Source organism: Erigeron canadensis, chromosome 1, assembly GCF_010389155.1.
Source record: "Erigeron canadensis isolate Cc75 chromosome 1, C_canadensis_v1, whole genome shotgun sequence".
NCBI lineage: Eukaryota > Viridiplantae > Streptophyta > Magnoliopsida > Asterales > Asteraceae > Erigeron > Erigeron canadensis.
This window is the reverse complement of record NC_057761.1, coordinates 24766016-24789062: the sequence shown is the minus strand read 5'-3', so window position 1 is coordinate 24789062 and position 23047 is coordinate 24766016. Positions and strand designations below refer to the sequence as shown.

Below are 23047 nucleotides of genomic sequence, written 5' to 3'. Positions count from 1 at the left end.
TAGAGAGTACTGTTTTTCTAGGCTGGACAAGCTGTGCATCTGTTTCAGGGTCATTTATGGTTCACAAGAGAGGACAGATGGACTGAGACAAGTGAAGAGCGTTTTTTTGTCAACTAGAAGTCAAAAGACAAATTTATGAATTTCAAAATCAGTAAGTTGCAGTAAAAACTGTTAAGATGTTTGTCAACTACATGTCAAATAATTTAAGTTGTTTGTCAGCTAAAAGTCAAAATAGTTACATGTCGATAATCGACTTGTACAACAATCTGAAGGATCAATTGGTAAAAAGAGCTTTTAGTAAAGAAGAAAGCCTCCAGAGAAATCATCTGTAGATATATTTAACTTAGTTTAAGTACTTGTTAGGATTAGAGGAGAAGAAACCGATAGACGATGCTAAGGTTGACCACAAGTGTAATCCACGTTGACTACGACACCAATCTAACTAGTTGTACATAAGATGCTTTGTATCTCTGCCAAGGGATGTCATGGTCAAAACTCTGTATTTGAACTCAAGGTTCTGCTTTAGCTCATCAAAAGAGCTACTCTGAGTATAAATTCCAAGCAATGGCATTTTTAAAATATGACTGCCATAACTCTTGAAATTCATCAACCCATTTGGACCTGTAATGTGGTATCTATCTATAGTGGTAATTTTTCTGCAGTGTTTTATATCTAGTATTCTAGTTTATATCGATCATGCAACAACAAATAAAAAAGAACCACTCACAATAAAATGCTTTATAGATAATTTTGGAAGCCACAATAAACCAATACGACTCATGAAGCTTCTACATCAATTGCTTAGTGTCATGTTCGTACGGAACCAACATGTTTAGAATTATGTATAAAAATTGTAATAGCATGACTGTCTACAGTTTACTGAGGAAGTTCATGCTAATTATTTGATATATGCACAAGAGGGATAGGAAAGCCTTATTTCCAAAACAAGAATTCACATTACAAACATACCAAATGTTCATAATCTTGAACAGATTCAATGATGCTTAATGGACTCGTGCAGACAATTTATCAAGCCAATGGTGGTCTAAAATCATTGACAGAGATTTAGTGATGTGCAATGGAGTCATAAAGACAATTTATCAAGCCAATGATCCATAATCAATGACACAGATTCAATAAATGCATCTTCACTAGTACCTGGTAGGAACCCTTCTTCTGCCTCTCTAACAATTTGCTCGATTATGGATTCCTTCTTCAATGTTTCCCTGCACATAATACTGCCGATCGCAAATGGTGTCAACCCTCTTGCTGCCCCTTTCTTTAAAAGCATTGTGGAGATACGAAATATGCGTGCACATGCAACTGGAACTTCCCATCCATGAAACTTCAAAAGCTCGAGATCTTGTTCTGCATCCAGTGTACTTATGTACTCGATCGTGGCCTCAGAGTATGGCTCTTGTGCTTGGGACCAGTACAACCAATCAAATGTGCAATCCTCAAACTAAACACAAAAACAGTAACAAACCGAATATATCAGACAACCTTAGATATAGCAAAAAGTCAATTACTTTTACAGAAAATCACAGATAAATATAATATTACAAAGAAAAATATAAGAAAAGCAAAAAAAACTTACACTCTCAGGTAAGCAATAGCCATGATCAATGGGTACAAGAACAGTTCTGCCATCTTCTCCCTCTTTAGTGAATAATATATTGCCAGCATGGCGGTCTGCATTAGCCAGCCGGATGTCCAGCACAGATATCTTGTGCACTTCTTGGACAGGGAAGGAACTTGGGCCCATATCTTCACAACTCCCACAGTTCCTTATAAACATCTGCAATGACCCAACTTTGACGTTTGTCTGAGAGTAGTCAAAATCTCCTGAATAATTGAATGCTTCATGTAAACATTTGACCAAAACGGTTGGGGGAACCCCAGCAAAACCATCATCCAGTAGATATGCTGCCACTTCACGAATAGCACCTTCGCCTACACGTGTACCTTTCTTTAACCCTTCTCCATCAGTGGACAATGGCAGCCCGTTTGGGTTATTCAAAGCCATGGGTTCCTCGTCTATGGGCTTAAAGACAGACACATACTTTTTACCAGACGAATCTTGCATAAAATAAGTTCCACCTGTTCCCTCAGTAGACCTAATAGGCTTAAAACCTTTTTCTAATCCATCAAATGTAGAATCAATTAGCTTCTTAAGCACACTCTTTACTTGAATCTTAGGATTAACGATCATTGGTTCCAACAAGAAACCCCTGCTAGCTAATGACTTTTCTAAAACTATACCACCCGTTTCAGAATTATCAAACTCACGAGCAACCATAGTAACTTCAAAAGAATCCTTCACAGGTATAGCCTTTACTTTAACAGATTTCCGGACCAGAAAGTGAATTGTAGCATCTTCACTACTACATAAATCGCTAATAAGTCTTTGATCCTCAAGCTCCTCACCATTACATATTAGTGCTTGATCATCAGGACCAACAAAACTTTTCTCCCTACTAGCAATTTGCTGTTTCACATACCCTACATTTCTCTTCCTCTCAACTTTTAACTCAAACTCCTTCCCACAAACAGTTCGAACAGTTATAGTTTGTAAATCAGACAACCGAAGAACCAAATACAACACATCCCCATCAGTTACACCATAATCACGAACACGGTAATTATTCCTTGCAAGTTCTTTCCCATCAAAAACTAACATTTGGTTTTTAACATAGAAGCCTTTTGACGTTTGTATCCTTAGTTTTATCGATGCAATGGATTCAGACTCCGAAACACGTATTGGTACAACAGAATCCAACATGGTTAAGAAAATCAAGATGGATTCCCGTGACCATGGATCACATTGACCCAATACATGGTTAGGGAAATCCAAATAATCTTCGAGAAATGGTGTAAGACCAACACTTGCAGTCGACATTGTATCAAAAACTACAATATGCTTACAATATTATGTACCTGTGCATCAAACACCATTTCATTATAATCATATTTCAAAACCAAATTATTCTATATATATAAACATTAATAACCAAAAGCACAAAACACAAACCAAAAAGTACAACAATATCTCCGTTTTTATGACCAATGCATAAGAACGGCCATTTAGGCCACGTGCATCAGAACCAAATGCTCGAGCTTCAACAAGTATCACTACGTGTTTACTCGTTTACTTTATATGTGTTAAAAATCAAACAAGATTGTTAAAATTTGTCCATTTATAACCATCTTGAAAACCATATACGAGCAAAATCATAAAAGCTTGTCGACCAAGATACGATTTACATAATGTCGATTAATCGAAACATAAGTCATCAGACAAGCCCCAAATTGTGTCAAATCATCCTTGTATTTAACCTAAGTTATGTCTCACAAATATATACGCTACAAAAACGGTTTTATTTTGAAAAAATAAACCCTAATTCAATTGAACATGCATATTATATTTATACAATATTCATATGTATATATATGTATGTATATATATGTGAGTATTTAACTATTTATGTAAAATCATAAAAAAAAAAATAAAAAAAAAAAAAAAAAAAAACGAACAGATTAAAAAAGGCCTAAAAAAGGAATGCAATGCCAGAATGTATCCAATTAAAACCTGGAATTATTTTCGTAGTAATTGAGAGATTATATTATGGAAAATTATAATATATATATATATATATATAGATAGATATAAACTAGGAATAAAGAAAATGGGAATGAGAAGAAACCTGTTAGAGAGACATTGGAAACGACAAGGTAAATTAGATGACGATGATGATGATGAAGGACATGAAGTTTTATTATTAGAGTGGCCGGGTAATTAGATGAAGTTTTGATAATCAGATCGGAATCGTTTTATTATTATTATTATGCTCAATACAGTAATTTATTACCGGAGCGGAGGGGAAACTTGGGTGACAAGGGTGGTTTGAATTGTTTCGCTTTTTTTTATAGTACAAGGGTAAAGTATGATTTTGAATCTTTAATCTATAGTATTCCTTCCAGAACTTTATTAGTTATTGACCCCGCACGTTGCTGCGGAATACGTTTTTTATACAATAAAGTTTTGACAAATTTATGTCAAATATTCGAACCCAAACTTTAAAAATAACAACTAACCATCTAGCAATAACATTAAAAATATTGTAAAGAAAAATGACAAGTCGTAAAAAAACACAAACAATAACTATATTAATAATTTAAATGTTTCATGAATGTAAGACGTAAGCATAATGAAAATAATTATATATTAAAAACGTTATATATATGTATAAAAACAGAAGAGAATATTTAAAAACCAAATCTTTAAAAGTAAAACCATAACTGTATGCAAATAATTATTTGCACATAGTTATGGTTTTACTTTTAATTGTTTAGTTGTTTATAAACAACTAAACATGTATCAATACAAAAAAAATAATGTAAAAGAAAATTAAGATGTATAAAAACATAAACAATAACTATATTAATTAATGTTTTAAATGTAACACGGACGTAAGACGTAACGATGATAAAAGTTATTGTATAATGAAAACGTTATATGTATAAAAAGACAAATGAAAATAATCAAAGACCAAATGTTTAAAAGTAAACTGTAATTGTGTGAAGGTTGTTTGATGAAAAAATGAGAACCTAAAAGTTTAGTATCATGAAAATGAAATCGAAAACTTTGATGTGGGTAAAAGTTAAAAAAAAGAATTTTTAAGGGGTTAAAACGAAATTTGGTTAAAATTTAGGGAGTTAAAACGAAATTAAGTGGAAATTAATATGTGCTTTAAAAGCTTGTACATTCCACTCATAAAGTGCTTGTACATTTACATAGGTTTTTAGTGCCGTAACTATGTGAAAGTTATTTGATGAACAAATTAGAACCTAAAAGTTTGGTGTCACGAAAATGAAAGCGAAAACTTTGATGCGGGGTAAAAGTTAAAAAAAAAGAACTTTTAGGGGGTTAAAACAAAATTTAGTTAAAATTAATATGTGCTTTAAAAGCTTATACATTGCACACATAAAATACTTTTACATTTACATAGGTTTTTAGTGCATATATAATAATTCGATATCTACTTTATAAGATGAGAATTCCTCTAAAATATAACTTAAAAATCCTCTATTACCCCTCTGGCCCTCTTACTAATATTATGTCTATTTTCTTTTCTTATGGAAATTAATCGTAATCATACTTTGTACATTCGACAAAAATCTAAATGCAAATGGGCCTTAGAAAGGGATAGAAACACGAGGTTCTTTCATGGGCTCGTTAAAAACGATCCAATGGGATACCGGGCTTGATGATTGATGGCGAATGGATCTCTTAGCCAAAATTACCACCCATTCACCCAAGGCCGGTTTAACCTTTTTTTTTTTTTGTGGTTTTAAGAGAATTTGAGGGATTTTTTTTATAAAGTCTTCAAACAAACTCTATTCTTGACCAGCAAAAATAACTAAAAAGCTTAGATGGGGGAGTTAAAAAAATGACGACGTTCATCACTGATTTGGTTCGAAATTGATAATCAAATAATTAAACTTAGAGACAAAGAAATAACTTAATAATCAAACGATGAAACAAAAGAGAGAGAAATACTTACAAGAGACACTCGTTAAATAAGTTTTGTATAGTTGTATCTCATAATAGACACTCGTCAAAGTAGCTGAATTGTTTTTTAATAGATATAAATTATCAATGTTGGAGAATGTTTACTGAGTATTACTGATTTATCCTAGGTTCAAGGAAAGTCAACTTCACAACTTGCCTTTTGGTTTTGTTGAACCTACAATCTTCCCTCTACAATTCGATAGTACGTGTAATGAAAGTTATCTGTGTGTTTTAATTTATTATAAGCCTAAATTGTAATTTGTTGGGTCATAAGTCCAATTGCTAAAAGCTTTGGGGCCTTTATAAGTTGAGGGCTCTAGGCCCACGCCTAGTCGACTTCCTCTTTGACCCGGCTTTGGTACCATCTAACACTACCATTACCGCCACCAGTAGCCACACAATGTATCCCCACCATTATTTTACTGCCGCCACATTGTACGAATACCCTTTTAGTAATATATTATAATTATAATGTTGTTCATTCATGTTAAAAAGTTGGAGAAACTAGATGTGCAAAACACCCATAATACCCATATTATCACTTTTAAAATAAAAACGGTGAGAACACTTAAAAATATTATTTTGATGCATTAAAAGTCCATAAAACTAATATAATGCTTAGTTAATTATTATTATTTAAGTATTTAACAACACTGTTTTTGTTTTGTGCATCCATCTTGGATGTATATTCATCAAAACGATGCATCCAACAAAAAACGTGATATTTTCGATTTTGACGGATCAATGTGTTGTTAAACACTTAAATAATGATAACTAGTTATGCACTATGTGAGTTTTATGGACTTTTAATGCATCAAAATGTAATCTTTAAGTGTTCTCATTTTAATTTCGTTCTTATTTGATTGCCACCATATATATATATATATATATATATATATAGGTGAGTTATTTTGAGAACTCATAAAAAAACTCAATAATAAATTCACCCAAATCAGTCAAAACGCTTTATCTCACAAACCGTAAATCGTTAGACGAAACAAAAAGCATGGGTAATCTTAAAATTTCGTCCTCTTTCATTAGAGATCTAATTCGATATACTTTTGATGACTTTTTAATTTTCGTTTTCTTTTTGGTACTTACACATAACTTGCTCATGTGTAGGTTGAACAAAATCTATGATTCGGAGCAGGCTTCGCCCCTATGGATATTCATAAACCAAAGCTGGTGGGGGTGATAGGTCATTGAGGGTGATTGGTCATAGTTTGATAGGTCATAGAGGGTGATAGGTCATAGGGGATGACCGGTGATGGGTGATCTACCTAATGGGCTCCGCCCTTAGCCGCTATGGCTCCGCCCTTAGCCACCATGGCTCCGCCAAGGATTGACGGGCTCCACCCTTAACCTTCATTGTTGTGTACATATGTTGATTTACTAATTTACATGTGAAAACAAAGATCCTACATATGTGTAGGTACACAAGTACAATAAAAAAAATGACAATTAAAAAGTCATGAAAAGTATATCAAATTGGATCTTTAATAAAAGAGGACGAAATTTTAAAACTACCCATGCTTTTTGTTTCGTCTAACAATTTATGATTTGTGAGATAAAACATGTTGAATGATTTGGGTGAATTTTATTATTTAATTTAAGAGAATCTCCAATGGCCATGTTTTTTTTAAAAGCTTTTTATGAAAAGCTTTTCCTCAAATTAGCATCCCAATGGTAAAAGTTATAAAAATGTCTTTTAAATATTGTTTAATAATAAAACTAAGAAGAGAGAGAGTATCATATTTTTTCAAAGACTTGAAGATTATCAAGCTATTGGTAAAAAACTTTTAACTCGAATGGCAAAAAGGTGATACAAAAGCTTTTTTAAATAGTGAAAAACTTTACAAAAAGCTTTTAAAAAACCATCATTAGAAATGTTCTAAGAGAAAAAAAAAGGAAAAGAATGTTAGTCCAGAATGGTTTTAAGTCCTTTTTTATTTGTGGGTTCTTAAATAACCCTTACTATATATATATATATATCATCTTTTAAAATTACTACACTGCCCATTACATCCACGTGGATAATTTATGTACAAACAAACACATACACTGTTTAACATATACAAATCTAAATCTCATTTTTTCTCCATATTATGTTACCATGCCATCACTCACAATATGCGATTCTCTAAAAGATCGATGTGCAATACACAAAAAGTTGTAATCTCATTACTGGTTATTGATATGGGATCTAGATTATCACCTTTGTCGATTCAAATCTCGTTCAACCTCGCTCATATATATATGAAAACCAATAATGAGAAGAAAAAAAAAATGTCAAGAACTACTATAACCATTTTAGATATTAGATAAAAAGTAATTTATACTTCAAACAATCATAAGAAAATAAATACTAGTTTAATTGAATTAGTCCCTTAGATATCTCAATAGTTTTGATGATATCTATCTATCTACCTCTACTTATCCATTAAAGGAACATACCCTATTTTTCAATCAGGTTACGTGGCAGATAATTAGCTCATATCCATCTTTCTAATTTCCCATTAATTACATACAAGTTCTCACCTTTATACTTATTCGTATTTAAAACAGATTTTAGATTTACTAGAAAGTCAAAAAGCCCAAACACATTCAAACTATCTATACGGTTAACAACTTAACATACCCAAACTGCCCGCATCGATCAATCTTCTTTTTACTAAAGGCCAAGTTTCAATCTTCTTTTCAAATATTGTATTACTTTTATATGTAAATACTAAATACTATAATAATTAATATGAATGGAGGATATCCGAGAGTGTGGAAAAAATCTACCAATGTGAATGATATATAGTGATTATAAAATTGATATTACAAATCTATAAGTAAACAAAGTGCATATAAATGTTTTTTCTTATGTTGCATTTTGGTTTAAGAATCAACTGAACAGATATTACAATTACTATAATTTATTATAATTAATGTTAATTTAATCTCATAGTATATGCTTTAACTAATGAAGTTGTTGGAGCGTTATCCAACGGGTAGCCACAAAGCTAATGAAAAGAAGGAAGTTTACTAATATATCGTAGTAAGCAATTCGACAATTTTTTTTTTTTTTTTTTTAAAAGGCTATAAATGGCTAACATCCCCACGCGGATGCGTCCACGCCGGTTCGTCTCCTGGCAATTATAGCTTGCTCTTGGTTAGATATCATGATTCATGACTAGATTGATATAATGAAGGACACCCATCAGATAAAATTAACCTACGTTACACCATTTGATTACCGGATGAAAGAAAATTATGAATCTACGAACCATCGCATGGTTTGTAAATTGTAATTATTAGTAAACAAAAAAGGATTGTTTTACCTGTTCGGGTTTCAAATTTCCAATCCCTTTCAGTTACCTAAAGGAGGTTTGAACCCGAGATTTTTTGTGAGGATTTCTAAACGCCTGACCAGTAGAGCATCTTGTGACGTGATCGAGTCTTAATTTAATTACTAAGAGGCTTATAAACTAGAGTGTACCTATAAAATCAGGATGTTATGGGTTTTCAGTCCCATCACAGGCAAAACAATGAATACTTATTTTCCAGAAAATTTAGGAAGAGACATCGTGGATCATGATGATCGTCAACTAAGCCATTATAAAGTACCTGATTCGTTTTGTAGGTTGATATCATTGGCTCTCTTTCAAAGTAAAAACTTAATAAAGCCCGTGTGTTAACACGGGTTTTGATGATATTCAAGTAATTAACCCAAGCATTAAAATTTAAAAAGATGGTCTTTTCCTACAAAATATGATAAAGATTTGGCAGGGGAAAAAAACTAAATTTTCAAGTGTAGGTATATTTATAAAGATTCCATTTTACAACCTAAAAGTATAGTCAAAACAAACTCTTAATTAAGTCAACATAGTGGCAAAAACCCATTTGAGTTGACCCAGATAATTAAGCTACTATTAATTAAGTAGTCACCCTAGAAGGCTAGAACAAAGAAGAAAAAAAAGAGAAATGGAGAACGGCGGAATGAATAATGAGAACAAATGTTGGGGATTCAAGGGGAATTCAGAGCTAACCAAGGCGGCAGATGTAACAATCAGAGGTGTGTTATATATGCTGTTATCTAAGCTGAACCAGTCAGACCCCAGAAATGTCATCCCTCTTGGCCATGGCGATCCTTCCGCTTTTCCATGTTTTCGCACTTCTCAATCTGCGCAAGATGCAATCGTTGATTCCCTTTGTTCTGCCAAGTTTAACGGCTATTCGCCTACCGTCGGTATTCTCCCTGCTAGAATGTATGTACCCCTATCCTATATATATATATTTACATATATATTTTAACAGATTGCATGTTTGATATACAGTTATCTGTGCGTTCTTAAATAACCCTTCCTCTTGATATACATTCCCTACGTAAAATCAAATGATTGTCCGAATACTATTAAGTGTATATTTTTTAGAGCCTAGATTTTGAGTGATACACTATAACCTCTTTACGGCGTATTGCAAGTTGTTATTTTTATATTTTTGCATCTCGAAATTGCATGCATGAATCATAACACAATAATATTATTTGTGTCTTTATTTATTTTACAAGTTGTTATTTTAAAAGTTTTTGCATCTCGAAATTGCATGAATCATAACAGACAGTACTTGTGTCCTTTTCGAAAGGGATATTTTATCACAGACCACCCACCCTGTTTCCAAAAATATTACTGTTACAGAGTACTAATTAATTCACATTTGGGTATTTTCTATCTCTTCTAATAGCTTGAAATATGAATTACTTTAGTTAACACTTATTTCCTTTGTCACTACTATATATGTATCGATGATTAATTTTTAGTTTACCTAGTCCCGATAGCGAATGCCTTTGGCTTTTGGAGAGAAAGATAGAATGACTTGCTCATTGTGTGATAAGTTTGGGTTACTTGAACTAATATTGCTACTTTGCTAGCATGCATAAAAGGGAGAACTTTTTTTTTTAACAGTGAGTTAGTATTTAGTGGTTAACATTCGAGACACCACAGTTAACACTAGACTAATCAAACAATAATATTTTCCATATAAAAGATAGAGAATTGTGGCGACAAACATAAGAAAGTGAATGATAATTGTTTCGATTGAGTGTGATGTGTTATAGAGTGAAAACAGAAATTAGGGAACAATATTTAATACTAGAACATCTGTTCATAGTTTCTGAGTTTCAGTTAAATTACTTGTATGCATCAAAAGATGATAAAGTTACATAAAACTACAACATAATTGGTATGATACCATTTAAGAGTTTGTGGGATTATGCATCAGTCACTGTTATTCGATCAATGTCTTGATTTTCATTTTTTATATACTTTTATAGGGCTGTAGCGGAGTATCTATCTCAAGATCTTCCGAATAAACTTTCACCAGATGATGTATTCCTGACAGTAGGTTGTGCACAAGCTATTCAAACCATATTAACCGTTCTTGCTGGTTCCAAAGCAAACATTCTACTCCCTAGACCTGGGTACCCGTATTATGAAGCTGTTGCTCAATCGTGCAATTTGGAAGTCCGTCACTTTGACCTTCTTCCAGAGAATGGGTGGGAAGCTGATCTTGAGGCAGTCGAAACTCTTGCAGATGAGAATACAGCTGCCATTGTCGTAATCAATCCTGGAAATCCTTGTGGCAATGTTTACACATATCTACACTTGCAGAAGGTGTCCGCTTGTTTTTGTTAATCATTTTCTACTCGACAAGAGATCTGTTATGTTTGTATTGACTTTTTGGGCAATCATTGATTCCCCATTTTTTAAGGTTGCCGAGACTGCCAAGAAGCTCGGGATATTAGTGATTGCTGATGAAGTTTATGACCATCTTGCTTTTGGAAAAAACCCTTTTGTTCCTATGGGAGTTTTTGGATCAATTACGCCTGTTGTTACGCTGGGTTCCATATCCAAAAGATGGATTGTTCCTGGTTGGCGCCTTGGGTGGCTTGTCATCAATGATTCTAATGGCATCCTCAAAGGACACGGGGTTCTTTCTTGAATTCTTTTTCTCATATTCAAATAGATATTCAGATTTTCGGATTTAAACTTATATATACTTCATGTCTACTTAATTTTTTTCATTTTCAACGTTCATTTCAGATTATTGATTGCATAACAGGATATCTAAATATATCCTGTGACCCTCCAACGTTCATCCAGGTTCCTTACTAGTTACTAATATACATGGCTTTTGTAGTTACAATGTCCACTAAAAAGTAAGAACACTTGTCCTTATATGATCTTGGGTTTGTTGTACGTATAGGGAGCTGTTCCAGATATACTTGGAAAAACCAAAGAAGATTTCTTTACAAATATTGTAAGTATGATAAAAGAAGCCGCAAATACTTGCTATGATGGAATTAGTGATGTCCCTGGTATAATCTGCCCCAGCAAGCCAGAAGGATCAATGTTTGTTATGGTAAGGACATATATGCAGAGGTTTATATAATGGTTTCGGATTTGTCATATCGAAAGGCCATCACTGACCCTTCAATCTCAAATAAATATAATGTAAATACTAGAGAAGAAATTCATATAATACCTTAAGAAGAGCTGGCTCACCTTTGGCTTATGTTAAATAGGTGAAATTAGATATTTCCCTCTTTGGGGACATTGAGGATGATGTGGACTTCTGTGTCAAGCTTGCCCAAGAAGAATCAGTTATAATCCTACCAGGTAAATTTATTTTTAGTTCTAGCAGACGAAACACTCTTTGATTTTTACTATTAAGTATTCCATTTGACAATGTATGTCAGTATATGTACCTTTTGCTACTCTGTCGAGAAGGCATGACATGGTGGCCATTGGAAATAGAATTATAGACCTTTTACATGTGTAGTATGGGTCAGGTAGGATGACCCGCAAACACTCTCGCAGAAACTATTTAAAGGTATCTATGTTTATTCATAATACCGTCTCTAAAGAGCTGTTATGTCATTTCGAATGAACCATAAAGGTGGGGCGACTTTTGACCCATTTAATCCAAATCTGTTTTTAGGTAATAATCTTTTATATGAGATGAAATAGAACCCAAAATGACCACATTACCTACAAAATGATTGAAGTTGCCACCTTTAGTGTGACCATAATACTCACTGTATTTATTATTTGTTCTTCAGGTATAACTGTAGGACTCAAGAACTGGCTCCGGGTAACCTTTGCCATCGAACCTTCAGCTCTTAAAGAAGGCATCAAGAGGCTTAACGCTTTTTGTGAAAGGCATTCAAAGAAAGCTTAAAACAAAACGACACTTATTGGATCATCTATCGTAATACTAATTATATCTCTATATGCCTGTGTGCTTTATTATGTACTATTACTTGAATGAACTATCAACTACATAGGAAGGTTGCATGTGCATCTCCTTGTATCCATATAACAGTTCCGTTTCAGTCAACTATCTAGTATGAAAGGGTTATCTCAACCATGAAAGATAATAAAGTTGCTGGGAATGGCTAAAGTTTCATACGAGGTGTTGAGTTTTTATTTTATTCTCTTTGTAAAGTGTTCTGTTATTCATTTTAGTTTCAAGGGTTTATGCTATAGGTGGCAAAACAGGTGGGGCGGGTTAACGGGAGAAAACAGGAACGGGTCAAAAATTCAAAATCAAGGTCGTGGCCCGTCTTATTGGGTCAAACTACTATTTTTAAACACTTTCTTTGTGACTATGTTAACATTTGTTAGTGGCATTATTCAGTCCTATTGATCCATCCTTCTTCCACCATTTGCACATAGTTCTACTAGTTCCACTGTCTCTTCGCTATACAGCCATGAAATTGAATCTGACGCCTTAGCAGAGGAAAACTTTTATTTTTAAAAGAAAAATCAACCAACAACACTACCCATAGGGGACTTAGTAACCCGGATCAGATCAACTAATAAGATCTCCACAATAGAAGTTTATATAAGACGCTAGCTTCAAGATCCCTAGAACATTGGCCAGTAGCACTCATCAAGTTTTTTCAACCTGGTAACGTCAAAGACCTCAGTCAATGCCCCTAACGAATGCTGGTCTCACAAACGTGCAGCAGCATGTTTCTATTTGCAACCTTTGTTTGCATATAGTGAAACCTTGAGAAAAGACTTTTGGAGTTATATTATTTTGATCCGAGAAAGATACATAGAGTACTCTTATATATACATTTAGAGACTAAACTTGGCTACCATCTAGAATAGTAAGTAAATACATTCAGACCTAATATCATGCATGCCTAACATTCCCTGCAAGTTGAGGGTGGGGAACGACCCGCAACTTAGATCTTAAAAGCATATTGTGTAGAGATGGTATCGGTTTTGTGAAGACATATGACTGGACTTGTAGCTTGACTTGAGCCACTTTTTTCCGAACGAATTCAAAATCAACTTCAACATGTACATGTTAATGAACTATCAATACAAAGCATCATGCTTTATTAACTTATGTGATATCAGTAAGTGAACCGTGAAATCATAAACTCATGTTTTTGGATGGTTTCTGACTTTCTTCAACCTTCAGGATGTAACGTATTCAGATTGCAGGAAAGTATTGGATATTGATCCTTCTGTTCGTATATAAACAATCTTTCTGTTGAATGGATCCACTGATGGTAAATTAAATGGATCAAAGGTGGTTAGGATTGTGTATTGTTTTTCGTTTCATACTAAGTAGTAGGAGTAGCATTGACCTAGGCTTTAGGTTTATTTTCTTTAGCTACTTTTGCATGTAGTATTCAGGTTTTTGTGTTTATGATTACTTATATACTAAGCAGTATATAAGTATTCAGCACTGTCCCACCAATGGGAGTCCAGATTTTGTTATCAAGAGGGTGAAATCTCCAACTGGCTTATCAATATTTATGTTAATGGCTACCCATTATGCATTATCTAATGGTACATTGGAAGTTTTAAAGCTGAGTGAGTATGTTGCTTTTTTGTATTACGTCACAGTTTTCCTGAGGCTTTGTGAATTTGTGTTCATAAGTTGACTAATTATCTTGTGTTTAATGTATTTGCAACATGGCTGCTGTTGAGAAGGAAGTTGAAGGTATGCTTTTTACTCATACTGCCAGTGATCTCCTTCCGGAACTTCACTGCGCCCTTTGTTCAAATTAAGAAGTGGCGATGTAAGATGCAGTACTCACTAGCAAGTGCTATTTCAGGAGTTCCTGTGATAAATGTAAGTTTTATTTTTAATTGCAATAAACAAATTAGATAACAGTTATACTACCAAGTTTTTGCCTAATACGAAAATATCAATAACAGCAGTACCACTGAAAACGATGGCAATGCCTATCAGGTTCAAGGTATATACAACTCATGTACTAAATTATTATAATCATCAATAGAGATGTTCCTTAATCATCATCTGCTCACTTCCATTTTCCAGATACGGAGTTTGCAAGATGTCCACCATTGCAACAGTTTTAAGATTCCATCCCCTTCACAGTCCAAGGGGGAGGAGCACAATCCACCTCAGAATGGGGAGATTGCATGATGCCCTTGGATATAAATAACACATTCTAAGTTCCAACTCCTATAGCCTACTCAACAGTATTTGGAGAAGTAAAGCTCGCAAATTCCCTGATGTGTTTGAAGAAACATATAGAAGTGGCCCAACAAACATCCAAGAGATGTAGACAGCTGTTGATGATGAGGTGCAGCTCAAGCTTGGTTTCTTTACTAGGATTTTGTAACTATTACTATCATTTTGTCCTTAGAGACTAACTTTGTATATTACTTTCTTATATGTTTGTTGATGTTATAGCGTGACAATGTTTAAATTTGCAATGGAAATGACATTTCTAAAGGTCAAATTTGATTAAACTGTTGTTAAAAGAGCTATTATATGTTTTGATATTTTGAATCATGTTCAATGAAAACCATTTTGTATCATGAAAGTAGTGTCCTATAATATGACATCTTAGGACAATGTTGCTATTATGTTACTCTTTTTAGGACCAAATGTTAGGTCTTAATAGATAGGAAAGTCAATTTAAGGACACTAAAATTTGGTCCTAACAAGCCTTTTATGACTTAATCCATGCACTTTTTAAGACACTAATATGTGTCATATAAACTACTGTGATTATACATTATAAAGGGTCTTATCTTGTGGTTTATTAGGACCCTATAACTTTATGGGACCCCCTTATAAGGGACGGTTATATTAGTGGTCTTATTAAGTTATAGGTCCTATAAAGTTCATTTTAGGACACTTTTGGGTGTTCTATCTAACTAGTTTTGTTGTAGTGTGTTTCTTTTGCTAAGTGTGGGCGGAGAGTTGGTTATTTATAATGCCAAGTTCATGTAAGAGAGCTTCAAGCTGAGTTAACTCCGTGACAGTATCAGCAAGAGCTTTGTGCTGAGTTAACTTCGGTGACAGTATCAACAAGAGCTTTGTGCCCTGATAAAGTGAGTAGTATTGTGGAATTCTATGTTAGTTCTCACTGTTCTTTTGAGATTGTTAACCGATGTCGATTAAGAGTAGTATAGTTTGCCGTAAAAGAGAAATCTTGATTAGTAATAAATTTTGAGTAGCATTGTGGAATTCTATGTTGAGGAATTCGCAATAAGCAATAACGAACAAATAACCGAATAATATCAGTCTCTAAAAAGGCGTGTAATCACTTTAAGATTGAATCAATTTGGTGGTTCATCCAAACTATTGATCAATCGGATACACTTCAGAGAATTCAGGATTTTCTGTATGTTGATATTTGAGAGCGTGAACCAGAGAGAATATATCGACCATCAACCATGAACGGGATTTTGTTATTAATCAGAGCCACTAACTGTGGCAGTTAATTACACAAGTTTCGAGTTTGGCAAAAATAGTCACTCAATTTCCAAAAAATAAATTTTTGAATAGGTTTTTTACCATAACAACTTGGACCCCAGCCTTGGACCCCCTTACCTTACCCTAAGGTCATAATAAATTCAAATATGCATGCACTCCGCACCTCCAAGCCTAAATAATGTATTATTATGACACTAATGGTCAAAACAAGTTAATCCAATTACAATAAATTAAAATATCCAACATTTTATGTTAGTATTCAATATCATTTTGAAATTATTAAATGGTTTTGATGAAGAGTAGTTGAGTAGGATAATTTGTTTTTCAAAAACATCTTGATTATTATATATAACAATTACTACTACAAAAATAAAGTAGACCGGTGAATAAAATAGAGGTCAGTTGTTCTCTCATAATGTGGTCTCTAAATTTAAACAACTGGTCTCTATGTATATTAAAAAAAAATTTCTTCAACCTCTGCAAACACTACTAGAAAACTGAGTATCACCGACGAAATTTTTGACTAATATTTTTGGTCGGAAATTTTCCGATGAATTATCTACGAATTTCAAACAAACAAAACATGAATTGAAAACTGTTTCATTTGTGACAAATTTCCTACGAATTTACCATAAACTGAGTTTCGTCGGAAATTCGACACTAAAATACACACTTTAGCGACAAAATAACAACGAATTAATGTCAAAATTATATTTTGTCGGAAATACCTTAAAAACCTATAGTTTAATAATATATAGTTTTTAAATAAAACATGTCGTCGGAAATTAGTAGGAAAAAATAAAGTTTGTAAGGAATTTACGACAAAATATATGTATTTTCCTAAAGTAAATTAAAAAGAAAAATATTCGTCGGAAATATGTCGAAACCATAATTAATGTGTTAACGAATTTCCGACGAGCCTTTTTACTTTTTTTTTAAAAATTAAAATCTATTATGTTTTATAATTTTAATTGGAAATTCGTAGGAAAATATTTTAATTTCCTATGAATTTTCGATGAAAATTTTATATATATGAAAAAATGGATTATTCCTTGGTAATTCGTCGGAAACTATGGGGTTTCTTACAAATTTCCTACAAATTTTTTAAAAATTATTTAAATTTCAAGTATTTTAAAGAGTTTTAAGCAACTACAGTATTATATGCTTACTAGTTATCAATATAATAATATAAACAATCATATGTGTACCTATTGATGTTATTATACACGTACGTTGATTTGCATGTGTGTAATCTGAGTATGTTTAGGTTTATGTCATACATATGTTATTTTTGCTATATTTTATGTCTAGTATATGAATATTGGCAAATGTTAAAATTATTATTATACATTATATAGATAGAGAGATATGTGTGATTATTAATGTATTCATAATATCATATATAGGTTTGTATGATTGTTATAGTTCAAAGTATATGTGTAGATAAACTTAATATATGTAAATATAACTATTTTTATACGTATAGTGGTGTTTATATATATTTAATCATTATAGAGATGATATATATATATATATATATATATATATATATATGTATGGTTTCATTTATGTATGTAAAAGCGTTTAAAACAAGATTTTTTTTATATATTTATATATATTTCGTTGGAAATTCGTGGGAAAATATGATAATTTCCTATGAATTTTCGACAAATATTTATATTTTACAAAAAATAAAAAACATGTTCTTAGAAAATTGTCGGAAATGGATATCACTTCCTTCGAATTTACGATGAATAATTTATATATATATATATAAAGATAGGATTATTCCTAGGTAATTCGTCGGAAACCTATACGATTTCCTACAAATTTCTTTCAAACTTTATAAAAGTTATTCAAATTTATATAGATCTTATTTGTTTTACTATAATATTTGTTTTACAATATATATATATATATATAATGGGTAAAGTTATTTTGAGAACCCTTTTTTTTGCGAGAACCTTTGAGAACTTTTCAAATCAAGTCTAACCGATGATTGTTCTTTACATGAAAATTGTTTTTTGACTGGTTTCTAGAATAACTTATGTGTAATTTTGAAGTTTATAATCATGTGAAGACATGGATTATCATCCGTTATACAATTATGTGGAGATTTGGATTCTTGATCACATGTGCACGAATATTGCTATGATCACATGTATGCAAGTCGATCACATGTGATCATAGCAATATTGGTGCACATGTGATCAAGAATCCAAATCTCCACATAAATGTATAACGGATGATAACCCATGCCTCCAAACAATTATAAACTTCAAAATTACATATAAGTTATTCAGAAAATAATCAAAAAACAATTTTCATGTAAAGAAGGCGTGCGGTGACACCAAGCTAATCGATTATCAGTTAGCTCGGAGAAAGAAGATGATGACGGCCATTCTGTAACACCCCAACAAGGCGGAATCATGGGGTATCACAAGAAAAGCACAGCATGACATGGAAATTATGTAAAGTAAGCTAAATGCACAAAAGGATCAAGTAAATCCATACGAACCATTTAGTAGTACAAGCAACCGGATCACATCTAAGCATAAACCCTAATCGGGAATAATGAATCACGGATCCTAGAAGTCCAAGTCCAAATCCAATTCTAGCAAAATCAGGCAATCAATCATCCAATACATCTTTGAGCTAACCTGTCACCTGAAAAGTGTACTAACACGCGTCAACATAAAGTTGGTGAGTTCGTAGGGGTAAGTAATAGGAATCAAGTGTGTTAGGATAACAACCGTTAATGATATACGAGGATTAGAATACCTAATCACGTCCAAGGAAAACCTAGAAGGTTTCACGATATCACAAATCAACACAAGTCAACGTTTACATTCAATCAACACATATTGGCACGACTTACATATATTTCAAAGGCGTAATCATAACGGCATGACTTACGTATATTTCAACGGCATGACTTACATATATTCCAAATGCATGATCACAAAACATTACAATCAACGTTACGTTACAACTAAACATTCACACACAATAAACACGTTAAACAATATCGTTAACAACAACGTTATGCCACAAATGTGGACTTACTCGTTATGCCATCGACATGGCGGAATCACGTTATGCCACTAATCGTGGACTTACTCGTTATGCCATCGACATGGCGGAATCACGTTATGCCACTAATCGTGGACTTACTCGTTATGCCATCGACATGGCAGGAATATGCCATCAACATGGCGGAATCACGTTATCTCAATCACATGCATACAAATACAAATCTATAATACGTTAAGGGGAAAAAGTTATCATGCGAGATCCTATGTCCCGATCCTTATCAAAACGTTTTCCAGCAATCAACAACACAATGCACATACACTTCTTACGATTCTAATTTCAAGGAATCATTGATGCTTATATATAGGGTCACCCGCAGCCTTCCCACCACATCTCCTATTCATTGAAAGTATAACCGTCTTCCATGTATGTACAACTACCCAAACCACAAGTATTCATAAACGGAAGCATAATTAACCGAGCAACAAGTCCATACGTTAATCAAACAATCAATCAATCGAGTAAACAACAATAACAAGCACGTACACTTTTCAGCCCGAATCTCAATTGAGTAGGGAGGGTTTACGAAACTCACCTTGGCCTCTAGAAGTCATTAGAATGAGCTTAAGCGGGTGAGCGGGGAGCACAACGATCACAACCTATTAAATCAACAATTTATCATCGCAAGGTATCCTCAATCGATAAGGTTTAGCTAGCTAAACTATGCCACAATCCTGAGGATGCTTTAAAAGTGATTCAAGAACGTTTAAGCGACAAGGGAAAAGGTTTTAGTTAAATTCGGTTCAATGACTTAGCACCAAAATTTGACTTGAGAATCAAAGTGTTTAGAAATGTATTTAACCAATTTTGTTGACCTTAAAATGATGATATAAGACTAATAAACAAGCTTTGGATCATTGAAAGTCGACCGATAACTGAACGAAAACGCTAAGGGAGGACAGGGGATTGGCGGACGATCTGGAGGATGATCCGCCGGATGATGTGATGAACACGGATCATCCGTCAGTTCATCAACATCGTCCGCAGATTACGAAAAACAAGAAAACGGGTTTTGACCTAAAAATCGACAACCTTAGAAGCCAAATCCGGTTATCAAACTTTAACACAACCAAATTCAAGTACAACCATGACATAAAAACACACCAATTCACAAACCCACTTCCAATTTCTAACGATTTGATTAAAAACACGTTTTTAAGCTAAAACACATAAATTTCGCCAATATGGACCACCAAACGTTTAGATTGACAATAAGGAAGTAACCTACAATGTAAAAGGAACGTTTTGAGCTATGAAACACTTACCAATTCGGTCTAGAACATCAAATCCGAAATTAGGGCTCAAAACCTTGGATGAACACTTGAAACTTGTAAAAATCTTGGACTTTGATGATATAGGTTATCATTGCTAATAAGTTTAGTTAATTTAACACTCACAACACAATATTTGCAAGGATTTATCATGAATTTATGGTGGGGTTCTTTTGGTAGATGAAGAAGAAGAAAAAGGAAGAAAGAAATGAGATAAGGAAGGGAAATGTGGGAGTGGGGGTGTGGGAGACTAAGGGAGCCGGCCTTGGTGTCCAAAAAGGAGGCTCCCGCTCCGCTAATTCCGACCAATAGCTATTCGTTAAACATTTAAACGCCAAAACGGACCCGTTAACACGTTTAAACTCAACGTTACGTTAAAACATGTCAAAACGTTCAATAATTCATATTCATTCACAAAATCGTTCTCACTTAATTATGTTTAATTAGAAGTCAATTAAGGTCAAAAGTCACGAATGTTACAATGAATGGCTTTCGGTTATGTAACTCCAGTGTTGTATTTAGTCTTTATATTCCTATCTTGTTCGATTTAATTTTGATTTACAATAGGTCAATAGTTATTTGGCTTTATTTTCTTTCTATCTATTTTAGATTTGAATGAATAGTACTTGTGATAGATGGAAAAGGAAAAATTAAAAGCTAGTGTTTGTATATAGGCATATGGATTTAGATTTAGATCTAGATTGTTTATATTATTGTTGTGATGTTATGCAATTGATTGTAATGGTGGATGAATTATCATAATTTAATAAATATTTGCTTTAGTTTTAATCTTGACTTTAACTTAATTAATTTTTATTTTATTTTATTTTTTATTTTAATAGTTTTTTCTAGCAATGGATTAGAGAAAAAATTTAATTTGTCGGAATGTATCATAAAGTCTGCTCATCAATAATTGTCGGAGATTTGTCGGAAAAACGTTCGTCGGAAATCTGAAGCTAATAATCTGTCGAAAATTCGTAGCTAATCATTTGTCGGAAATGTGTCGGTACGGAAATTATTTTCCGATGAATTATTTCAACCACTAATCAATAAACTTTCCACGAATTACCGACAAATATTTTTGTCAGAAAAATAATTTTTTGTCGGAAAGTTTTGTCAGTAATTGTTTCCGAGGTGGGTTTTTCCGACAACCAATTTTCATCGGAAATGTCTCGGTAAAACGTCTTTCCTACGAATTTTGTCGTCAGTGATACCCAGTTTTCTAGTAGTGAAATCAACTCCCACCCTCTAACTCCTCTAACTCCGACCGCCAAATTTTTAGAGATTGCTCCAAATCTCATCCCATATTTTTTTTACACCATACAAATAATGGATCTTGATAATACAAATTTTGTATTTACGGTAAGTCGGTCTTTTTTAAGATTTGTTTTGTGTATAATCGGTGGGTATGTATTAACATATATTGTATTAATGTGAAGTAAAATTTGTTTTCTGAGTTAATGAAATAAAATGTTTGATAATATACATTATTTACACGTACAAATAGTTTCTAGATCTAGTTATTGGAGTTTTTTAGAAAATCTAGATCTAGATGTAGATTTAAGATATTGGTGCTGTTGTTATTTATTTTTTTGGTGTTTTTCATAGCTACAAACAAAGATGAGTTGCTACAAATAGTGAAGTTTAGTGTTGAGATGGTTTTCAACTTAAAGGATAGTACAATAATAGATGAAGATGTTGACAGAATCATTGCAAAAGGAGAGGAAGCAACTCTTACACTTGATGTTAAGATGGTGAGGTTCATAGAAAATTAAATTCTTAAATTTGTTTATGCTGATAGTAAGCAATAATATTATTATTATCTTTCTTTAGAGTTTATGTTTATTAAAATTCTAAGTCACTGAAAGGTTCCATTTATCTTTTAGTTGTTTATGTTTATGAATATTGATTCCTCATTTTGTTTACATTTACTTAGTATATGAGTATGAATTGATACATGTTTTTAAGTTGTATTGCTTGAGTTCAATAAAGATTAGTCAAAAATTAAAATTGTTTGGATATATGTGGTTTAAATGAAAATTGAGTGAAATATTTATTTATTTTTTTTATTAAAATAATAGAATAGAGACCACTTTGTATGTATACAACAGGTCTCTATATAAAGTATAGAGACCAGTTGACAAACGGTCCCTATTTTAGAGACTATTAGACATAGAGACAACTGGTCCCTATTCACGAAATAACATGTCTCTATTAGCATTTTTGTAGTAGCATGGAGCTATACTACTAGTTTAGTTGCTACAAAGCCGGTTTAGGTTCTATAGTACCGGTTTAATTGGTAGGGTTCAGTTGGTATACAACCAGTTTAATTACTATTGGCTTGGTTAGC

The 23047-nt window shown here is 32.9% G+C and overlaps 2 protein-coding genes across 2 annotated transcripts; one reads left to right on the top strand and one right to left on the bottom strand.

Annotated features, from left to right (window-relative positions):
* Positions 1-921: 921 nt before the first annotated feature.
* Positions 922-3899, bottom strand: LOC122610196 (phosphatidylinositol 4-kinase gamma 3). The gene is made up of 3 exons (XM_043783189.1): positions 3705-3899; positions 1598-2937; positions 922-1462 (listed from the first exon to the last, which is right to left on the bottom strand). The coding sequence occupies exons 2-3, from the start codon at positions 2897-2899 to the stop codon at positions 1085-1087; spliced, it is 1680 nt and encodes a 559-aa protein (XP_043639124.1). The 5' UTR covers positions 2900-2937; positions 3705-3899; the 3' UTR covers positions 922-1084.
* Positions 3900-9499: 5600 nt separating this feature from the next.
* LOC122581868 (tyrosine aminotransferase-like) lies at positions 9500-13073 on the top strand. The gene is made up of 7 exons (XM_043754187.1): positions 9500-9825; positions 10890-11229; positions 11327-11545; positions 11659-11718; positions 11822-11977; positions 12141-12234; positions 12678-13073. The coding sequence occupies exons 1-7, from the start codon at positions 9542-9544 to the stop codon at positions 12794-12796; spliced, it is 1272 nt and encodes a 423-aa protein (XP_043610122.1). The 5' UTR covers positions 9500-9541; the 3' UTR covers positions 12797-13073.
* The last annotated feature ends 9974 nt before the right edge of the window (positions 13074-23047 follow it).

What these genes read in the sequence shown, in the direction of transcription:
- LOC122610196 (XM_043783189.1), bottom strand. Translation starts at nt 2,899, where the DNA reads ATGTCGACTGCAAGTGTTGGTCTTACACCATTTCTCGAAGATTATTTG. An exon ending in GCTATTGCTTACCTGAGAGT is followed by an intron (nt 1,463 to 1,597) that starts GTAAGTTTTTTT and finishes TTTTGTGTTTAG; the next exon opens with TTTGAGGATTGCACATTTGA.
- LOC122581868 (XM_043754187.1), top strand. Translation starts at nt 9,542, where the DNA reads ATGGAGAACGGCGGAATGAATAATGAGAACAAATGTTGGGGATTCAAG. An exon ending in CATATCTACACTTGCAGAAG is followed by an intron (nt 11,230 to 11,326) that starts GTGTCCGCTTGT and finishes CCATTTTTTAAG; the next exon opens with GTTGCCGAGACTGCCAAGAA. An exon ending in ATCAGTTATAATCCTACCAG is followed by an intron (nt 12,235 to 12,677) that starts GTAAATTTATTT and finishes TTTGTTCTTCAG; the next exon opens with GTATAACTGTAGGACTCAAG.